We start from the raw sequence: 9,789 nt of genomic DNA on the forward strand, positions 1-9,789 counted from the left end.
CAATTTAAAGTCCCCTCTCAAAGCATTTTCAGTTTTATCCAATCCAATCCAATCCACTTTATTTGTATAGCACATTTTACAAACACAAAGTTACCAAAGTGCTGCACAGAAAACTCAAACATACAAAACAATTAATGTAAAACATTGTAAAAACAAAATAAGACCATCTGGTTTAAAAAGATAAAAAAATAGATAAAAATAATAAATACTAAAATACAATAAAACAGTAAGAGCCATCAGAGGACCACACAACTCACATGGAGTTAAAAGCCAAAGAATAAAAATGTGTCTTAAGACGAGATTTATCCATCTTATGTAAAGCATGCTTGCCTCTGTTTCTGTGTATCTACAAATAAACCTCACCTTTTTACATCTAAAAAGAAAAAAAATAGGGAGGACTTTATTATTTTACCATTCTGGAATAGAATATCTTTAAAGTCTTTATTTGATTTGATTTGTAAACATGTTTTGTGATTTTATATGAAAGTAGAGTAAACATTTTGGTACACCAAAAGATCACAGATTACATTTTACATTACATTACAACACAACTCCAATAAACTTGACAATCAAGTAAGCTTTAACATAGGTGCTTTGTTAGGTCAAATCATGCTCAACATAAGAAAATGGCTGGGTTGCTTCCTGGGTTTTTTAACTCCCATGCAGGTATTCAGCCAGGTGAAGGCCACGCCCCCTGTTAGCTGATTTAAAGGATTCCCGCAGGGATCATAAACACACACCGGACCACAACCCACTGAACAAAGGAACTTTTCTGCAACTCAACATTTGACTTTTACAGTTCAAGTAAGTTTCTAAGGAAAACTTAATTTGGATTGTTGATTATTCATTTTCATTATCTTATGAATAATAATTTAGGTCGGTTGCAAGAATTAGGATAAATGCTGAAAGATGGGAATCTATTTTGATTCTGTGACTTGTAATGTGATGGTCTAAGAGAGTGTTGTATATTGTAATCTATTAATACAGATCTTGTTTTTATATATTTTCACTGAACCAAAGGTGTTTTCTCAGAATTACAATTCTTTTTTATGATTGTGCTTGAATTAATAATTAGTTAATATAAATTCTAACTTCAGAGATGTTATCAGGTCTGACAGTTTTATTATCTCTAGAAGTCATTAAGATTTCCAAATTATCCAAATTCCAAATGAATTCCAAATTACTAAACTGCAAGTCTGCGGTTGAGAAAGACTCTCAGATCCAACCCATAATATTAACTCTCTATGTCTTGTTGATTTACTGTCTTTTGTAAGGAATGGAACGAGGATGGATCCTGTTGGTTGCTGCAGTGGGGGTTTACGTGGCCTCGGGTGTCCAAGGAATTCCTAACTTGTCATTTTCCAATAATACACAGGTTGGATTTCTATTACTTTAATCCTCCCAGTGTACTGTAAACCACCCCAATACCTGATTGACCTTTAATTTGCATTAAACAGATATCTATGACATTTGTTTAAGGACACTATTCCAAATTAGTTTGGAAAAGTAAAACATTTTGGGAAAAAATTAAAAGTGAATTGGCATCAACTGTGTGCTCTGGGTTTCAGACTGGACGTGCTGCAATGATAGCTCAGTTCACAACAACAAAACACACAGATCACTTTGGTCTCGTCAAAGGAACAATTTGGCAACTTTTAAAAAGTAAACTTTCCATCCAGAATCTTATTGGCATCCATTTTGGCGTCTTGTGCTCGCCATCCACTAAAAACGTAGCGTTACTACTCTTTGGCTGGTCTAGCTAGATCTGGTGTGGTGTTGTGATTTTTCTAATGTTACTAGTACAGCATGTGAAAAAAACTTAAAAGTTTGCTAGGCCAAAAAGAACGTTAATCTTGCGTACAAAAATTGACACAGTTAAAATGGGTTTATGTTAACGCTGTTAATGACGCGTTTAACTGACAGCACAACTTTGTAGTGTTACGCATGTTCTTTGTCCTCTTCCAAGAAGCAGCTAACTCCTAAACTTACAGTGAGGAAAATAAGTATTTGAACACATTCACCCACTTAGAAATCCTGGAGGGGTCTGAAATTGTCATTTTAGGTGCATGTCCACTGTGAGAGACATAATCTAAAAAACAAATCCAGAAATCCCAACGTATGATTTTTTAAAGCGGTTTTTAAAGCGGTTTTAGCACAGGAACCATACACCTTTCAATCACATTCATACACTGTGGCCGTGAGTGTGCTGTTGCAACTTGAAGTTTAGCGTCTTGCCCAAGGACACTTTGACATGGGACTGCAGGGCCAGGGATCGATCAATATATCTCAGATATAAGCTTTTAAGAAAAATCATTCCATTGTGTGTGTGTGTGTGTGTGTGTGTGTGTCTACCAGGTGAACATCTCTAAAAATGGTTGTGGAGTCACCAAACTATGTGTGCAGACACCAGCCAACTGTGATCCAGCTGGAAACACCAGCTGTTTGTTTGCATCTGTGATCTCTAGCACCCCAGTTGCACCCAACGGCTCTGCAATGTCCTTCCAACTCAGGGGAGAGTCCGTGGGATACATCGCACTGGGACTCACTGTAAATGCTTCACAGGTAATGCGTCAAAAAGTCTTTTTTAAGCAGGAAGTTCTTTATTAATGTGACTTCGTACAAACAGATCTCAACAGTGTACTTACACAGAGCCACATGTAAATGTAAAAAACCCTTCAACAGGAATGTTTCTCTAACGGCCAATACAGTGTAACAGGTTCTTGATGCATAACCTGAGTTTTGAGTGGGATGTAGATACAAGGCAAATATCTTAATACAGCATCCTTGTTTATGTGAATCATGTCAAAACTCCCAGCAAGAGCAAACTGACTAGCTTCTTTGTTTATACCGTCGTAGATACAGTTCACCGGTGACTCATCAAAATATGACAATGTGGCATTGGTTGACTTTGAATATTTATTTAGTTGATCAGGACCATAGCCTGTTTATGATTAGACATGACATAAGACATAGCAGGTAGCATAAGCTAGGCTTAGCAAGATATAGCCTAGCAGCTAGCCAGCTTCTGATGCTCATTGAATGTGAAATGTGTAGTGTTTCTGACAAAATTCACACAAGGAAAAAATAAGATGACTTACTTTAATTCTTTTAAATCTCATCCCACTTTTGGGGATGGTCTGATTAAATTTAGTCTGGGTAGTCCACACGGCATTCTGGGATAGGAGAAAAACGTGCTCTGGTTTACTGACATTTCTGTAAACTGATCACGATCACAAGAATGGCCGCCTTCGGTTTGGGCGGAGCTAATGAAGGTAAATGGGAAATATTTTCCCAATGATTAGAGCAATATGTGTATTAAATCTGTTGAAGATCGGCGCAACTATGTCCAAGTTAAGGCATTCCGTGAGCTAGGGGTGCTATGGAGCCCACTTACAGGTATGGGCCAAATCACTGTACAGTCTTGCAGAGCTCCCAGGTGTTTATGTGGGCGGTAATTTTTGTAAGTTTACGCATATACTATGGCTGTCAAAAATGTGCCCAAGTGCTTAAACCAATTAGGGGGCGCTATAGAACAACCACACCACTCCCAAGCCTAAATGTGAATTCAGATGAAAGAGTTTACTATTCGGCACTTGGATGCACAATTTTGAGAGTTTTTATGCATCCTGAAGTCTTAAAACACCTTTAAAAAATGCAATATGAAATCTTTGTACCCTCAAGATTTTGTATATTAACTGCTTATTTTTTCAGAATTCCAAAGCTCTTTAGAGGGCTTTATGTAGCCCCGTGGCAACGCTCAAGCCCGATCATCACAGAATGTAGTTTCCGACAGGTCTGACATGTGTGCAAATTGTTGTGAGTTTTCTAGCATGCTGAGCCCTCAAAAATGCGAATGGCGTCACAGAATAATAATAATCCTTACAAAAACAATAAGTTCCCTTTCACTTTTGTTCTTAGGCCCTAATAAAAAAGGACCCAGGTGAACACACTGGCAAAACAAGACAAGCGGGGATCTAACTCTGGACTATTTCATCACTTCATTGACTTATTTCCAGCCTTAACCAAAACACTGAATGACTGTTGGAATGTGTCACTGTCTTCACTTCTAGAAAGTCATCTCATCCTAACCCCTATTTCTTTCATCAGGGTACCACCATGCTTTTCATCTGTGCTCAAAACAGCTCCAACAATGGGAGCTTCTTCTTCCAGACGATGGATCAGAACAACACCAACGGCGTTCTCACTCCAACTGATAGGGTGAGGAATCACATTAACTGTCAAATAGAGAGATGTTGGTATAAGAAAATTATATTTTTTTATTTTTTTATTATCAATGAAATTGTTATTTATGTTATGTGGAAGAATGGATGGACAGAAAATATAATACATTCACTTAAGGGCACTTTGAGATGATTAATGCACAATTTTTATATTACTTGTGATTAAAAGAAATCCTAATATTCCAACAAATAACTGCAGTTTCATGATTGATCAAATATTTAACAAACCACTGGACCATATCTGACCTACATAACACACTTTCCAACTCAAGTTAGGCAACAAAAAGTGTTGCTTTTTAACATTTTGCTTTGCTAAACTTGCTGTATTTTCTTCCTTTTTTTTACCTTACCATATCTTACTTTGTGTCACATTATGTGTTGTACTTTTTAGATAACAACAGAAATCCGTGGCATTGTAAACAGAAATGTGATCAAGTGTGAGTTCAATGTCCCAAACGTGAACGCCTCCAAAACTCGAATCACCAGCCCCACCACCTTCTCCCTCCTCCTCGGGACTGGGACTATTACTGGAAGTAAGTGGACACACAATAACTCACACTGCAATATTGTATGCTAAAACACAAACTAAACACTTAATGTACAAACAAAAGCAGTGTTAGGAGGTCTCTTAAGACTGATTTTGTTTGACAAGTTGACCATGAATAAATAAGAATAACCTTTTTCTGTCTTTTAATGCCAATACACATACTGTATGTTACACCAGAACAGTACTTGTTTTCACCCTGTTGGCAAAAATAAGAAATAAGTCACAGAGTTTTTAAGCTTAGCAACTTTCTTCTCCAGAAATATGAGAGGATTTGCTGCTTCCTCTTTCAAACTGGCACCGATTGACCCACACAGCTGTCGATAAGGACATGTCTAACCTCCCACTGCTCTGTCCCCCTTCATTCAGATGTTCTCGGCCCCTTTAACATCTCCCTGAACAGCGGCCTTCTGAACCTCGCAAACCCAGCCAGCAACGTCCCCACCACAGCACCACCAACGGTCCACACAACGGCCAGCAGCAGTGGAGCTGTCCAGCCTCACGGTAAACACTGCTGTTACAAATTTGCTAATTTAACACATTTGAGGGCGATCCCCAACTTCATAAGAAAATAATATTCCTGGTAAAAAATATGTAATTTGTTACTTATTATGGGAATTTGGACAATTCATTTAATTTCATTTATTTTTATTTACAAAGGACAATGCACATTAATTAACATTTCTGTAAATGAGCCAGTGTGAGACAGCAGGCTAATTTTCAACTGTAGCAAAATGTTTTGAGAACACAAAAACCACAAAAACAGGAAACTGCAAGACATTAGTACAGAATGTATTGAACCCAAACCGGTCGTCAGACACCGCCTACCAAGAGCCTGGGTCTGTTCGAGGTTTCTTCCCAAAAGGGAGTTTTTCCTTGCCATTATTGCACTGTTGATTCCTCTGGAGAAAACTACTAGAACTGTTGGGTCCTTATAAATTCTGGAGTATGGTCTAGACCTGCCCTGTCTGTAAAGTGTCTTGAGATTACTCTTTTTATGAATTGACGCTGTAAATAAAATGGAATTAAAATTGAACTGATACGGAGATAAGTCAAAAAGACACCATACAGACAGCCAGGGCAACAAATAAAGCTTTCTCAAGAAGCCATGCAGAGCGACAGAAGACAGCAAGACATTAGCGCAGCTACAAATCAAAGTCAACGCACAGTGAGGCTGCTGTACGTTCTATAGAACTTAAATTACCTCTTCGAAGCCTCCACTTGCCTCTCTGTAGCTTTCTCTTCTCGGTAATTACAAAATTACAGTTTTTTTCTAGAAACTTTCAAAATAAACTTAAAGAAAATTACAGACCTGTAGAATTAATGTGATTAATTAAATATGTTTATAGTAATAAATGAATACAGAATTAAAATTACACAGAATAACTGATGTCTGGGGCCGTCTAGCCACATGAGGCAAACTGTCTCACAGTGGTTAAAACTAAACTGACTAAAGGGTCCGATCAAACGTTTAAAAAGCAACATGTCCATCTAGAAACAGTGTTACAACATCTTGTTACTCTTGATAACCTAAAGACCCAAACACAGTTTTCCTTCTAACTAATTTTCACTGAAGAAATAGTTTAAATGAAAACGTGTTTGGAGGATTATTTAGAGTACCAGGGACATTGTTTGTGGAAAGATATGATATATATACCACAAACCATTCATCCATTAGGGTGGAGTTAGAAATCACAGACGGAAAACGTTTCAAAACATTGGTCAATCTGAATGGCCGGATAGCAAAGAGAGAAACTGAATTTGGCCACCGTGCTGATCCGCCATGTAATTAATGAAAAAAACGAAGAGGAGGCAGAGCTTTAATTACCCAACATTTGTGATAAACACATTTTTGTCTCTTCCCCTGACAGCCATGCTGCTCCTGTTGAGTGTCCTCACACTACACGTCCTGCTGAGAGCCTGAAAGGAATATTGAGTTCAGTTCGCTATGATGAACAATGAATACAATGAAGGCAGAGGAGTTGAGAGGTGTCGAGTATCAAGCAGTAATTGACATTTGAAATTATCTTCGACTGTGAAATATTTGTTGAATGGACAGCAAAAAAGCTCCACCTGTTCTAAAATAATAAAGTTGAAACTATGGTTACCTTGTTTGTAGCATCATGTTTCCCTCTAAGTGTCAAGTGAATATCGAGCAAACTTTTAAAATGTCGCAAAAAAGAAAGAAAATATGAATTGTTAGCATTATCAACTGGTTTAGAGCAAATAAACTAGACTAAGCAAAGTGTAATTTCGTCACAAGTTGACGCTACGCATGGTTGTAGATTGCAAACCGTCTCGCTATTTCAAAGAGGAGGAAGCTCTTTGTTCCAGCGGCAGAAAGAAACCTTTCTTCTGTCAGTCTGTGAGCCAGCCCCTGCTGGCGTGCTGACTAGATTAGAACAAAAGAATGTGTATTCCTAGCCTGGTCCTACCAGACTCTCGTACATTTCACTTTTACAGACTCTCCACTGACAAGTGTTAACTTCCTTGACTCTGTTGAAGTTTAAATCTATTGAATCTGCCCAGAGCCACTCTAGGATCTGCCACGATCAATCGCTAACGTTTCGTCTTGACGCCCACTTAGCATCACTAGCATTTGCCTTAGTCAACTCCATCACCACTAACGGAGCGAGCTGGAAAATCTAATTTTTCCTGAACCCCATGGGCCATAACATCATGGCCACCAACAAAACTCAGTAAAGATTGTTCTTACTCAGGCTTTAACTTCTCCATATTTGGCTCTGTGACACAAAGGACCAAATGGCTTCGCTTGCATCTTTCTCCACCGCCATGACGGAACTACAACTCTAGCAAACGGCCTCAATGTCTTCATTCTCAGCCACTGCCTCTGTTCGCTGATTGGACCGCCAAAACTTTTGCTGGAGAAAACAAAACACTGTAAACCTAGACGTAGAACTGAAGGGAAATGAAAATTGAGCGTAAGTATGAGACAATGTTTTAATTTTCTCACCAGATACTGTGACTCATGAGGTTCATGTACGCAAAGTTCTTCTAAAGCTGTTGGAGAATCAACTTCATGTCGAAGCTGAAAAGTGTGACTATCATGCAGCTACTATCTCGTTCCTGGGCTACGTCCTCTCAGCTAACCAGGTGCACATGGACTCGGTTAAGGTCAGTGTTGTGGCCGATTGGCCAACTCCAAACAGCAGGAAAAAGGTGCAGCAATTCCAGGGGTTTCCCAATTTTTGCAGAAGTTTTATTTGTAAGAGCTTCAGTTCTGTGGCCGCACCCCAGCATACACTCACCTCTTCCAAAGTTTCCCAGGCCGACAAAGCTTTCCGGTGCCTCAAGGAACGTTTTAACGCGGGACACCGGTACTCACTGTTCCTGACCCCAAAGGGCACAGAGAGTATTGGGGTGGTGTTGTCCCAGAGGTCTGCTAAGGACCACAGGATGCCATCTGTGTGAAGAGTTTGGTTCCGAGTCAATAAGACGGACAGTTGAGGTCACAAGAGTGAGCCAAGTCTGTGTGAAAATAGCAATCTATTAAATATAGCTATATTCATTTGTGTGAAAATATGAAACAAAATAAAAATGGAAAAGAAATGTCGGATTGTACACAGCCTACTGTAAATGTATTTTAAATAAGATTGTTTGTCTTGAAATTGGCCTGTGGAAGGCTGCTAGCGCAGTGTATTTTGAAGTAGCCTAACTGTAAATAACGTAATTCCTTGTAAATAGGATTGTTGTATTGAATTGGGAGCAACCGGGAGGCTTTTCTGTTCAGCATTCAGTTGTAGAAGGAAAAGGTAGCAAAACAGTAGCGAAGAGTGAAGAGTGGAGTTGTGGGAAGGGAAGAAGCTTGGAGAAAACGTAACTAGGAGAACATGGCAGATATAAAACACAGAGAAGAGCCTTTTGAGTTTGATGGTCGTTCTTATTTATTCAAACCCAAGGATACAGATGAAGAACTCGCCTCACAAGAGTTGGAAAGAACCACACAGAGAGAAGCAACTGGCAGGATAAGCAGCTGCTCCAAGCGCAAGCTACCGCTGGCAGTAACAGTATAACTGTGCAAGCCACATGCATATTTAGCTTGTTTCCATGCAGTTATATAGTTTGGTCGTAACCACCACAGTGTTCCATTACCTATTTTTGAAGAGGAAATAAACTGCCATTTTTCGCTGAAGGCATGCAGGACATCCACTACACCCCCCTCGAAGGGATTGTTGTTGGCTGTGGTAGGTGAGGAAGACGAGGACCAAGACTGCCTGCCCGGTTAACTCTACCTCACAGATCAACACTGCCAAGCCTCCTACTCACCAACAAGATAGAGCCATCACACACAAAATGGATGAGCTACAAATACACACGGAACTGCTGCATTATGATTTTCACAACAGCCTGGCTAAATACACCTATCAATAGCAGCTAACAGCTAACAGCTAACAGCTAGCTCTAGCAGCTAAACAGGCAAGCTAGCTACCCAGCGGCAAGAACAAGACAGGGTAGGTGAATTAAAACAACGTCTGACTTGAAAACGCATCTTGATATTACGGAAGGGCCCTGTTAATGTTGTACAGACATATTAATTGCATTGTGTGTCTGTTAAGACAAAAAAAAACTGAAACTAAAACTTGCCCTGTTAACTGCCGTTTTAGCTCAGTGGAAGCTTGTACACGTAGCTGCAGATACTCAGTGTTTTCTGCACCAATTAAGGTTGTTTCAATTGAAAGTACTTGCATTATAGCAATTAAGATTAACATAAAAATTGGCCGTTATTTTCCTTTAAGTTGAAAGCAATCAGTACCTTATATTGTACCCTTTAGCAAGGAGCTGGGAATATTAAAAACATTGGGCATTGCATTAAGGTACATCCAGTAGCTGTGGTTGGCAGGCACCAACAGTGGCTCCATCTAGTGGACACAGTAAATCATTACAAGTAAACCAACTTGAGCGTTCTTAATAGTAGGCTATTTTTTCGTTCCATCAGCAGATAATAATATATATATACATTATATATATATATATATATATATA

The 9,789-nt window shown here is 39.1% G+C and overlaps 1 protein-coding gene and 1 long non-coding RNA gene across 3 annotated transcripts in view; both read left to right on the forward strand.

Moving 5' to 3' along the window:
- The first annotated feature begins 643 nt into the window (after positions 1-643).
- LOC117953825 (putative ferric-chelate reductase 1) lies at positions 644-6,782 on the forward strand. Its single transcript, XM_034887185.1, has 7 exons — positions 644-804; positions 1,275-1,375; positions 2,356-2,562; positions 4,108-4,218; positions 4,633-4,774; positions 5,155-5,289; positions 6,657-6,782. The coding sequence occupies exons 2-7, from the start codon at positions 1,277-1,279 to the stop codon at positions 6,707-6,709; spliced, it is 747 nt and encodes a 248-aa protein (XP_034743076.1). The 5' UTR covers positions 644-804; positions 1,275-1,276; the 3' UTR covers positions 6,710-6,782.
- A 210-nt stretch (positions 6,783-6,992) lies between these two features.
- Positions 6,993-9,789, forward strand: part of LOC117953830 — a 20,735-nt gene continuing 17,938 nt past the window's right edge. For both annotated transcript variants that reach the window (XR_004658693.1, XR_004658694.1), the window contains exon 1: positions 6,993-7,080. This is a non-coding gene — a long non-coding RNA (uncharacterized LOC117953830). The remainder of the gene's footprint in view (positions 7,081-9,789) is intronic.

This window comes from Etheostoma cragini, chromosome 12, assembly GCF_013103735.1.
Source record: "Etheostoma cragini isolate CJK2018 chromosome 12, CSU_Ecrag_1.0, whole genome shotgun sequence".
Taxonomy (NCBI): domain Eukaryota; kingdom Metazoa; phylum Chordata; class Actinopteri; order Perciformes; family Percidae; genus Etheostoma; species Etheostoma cragini.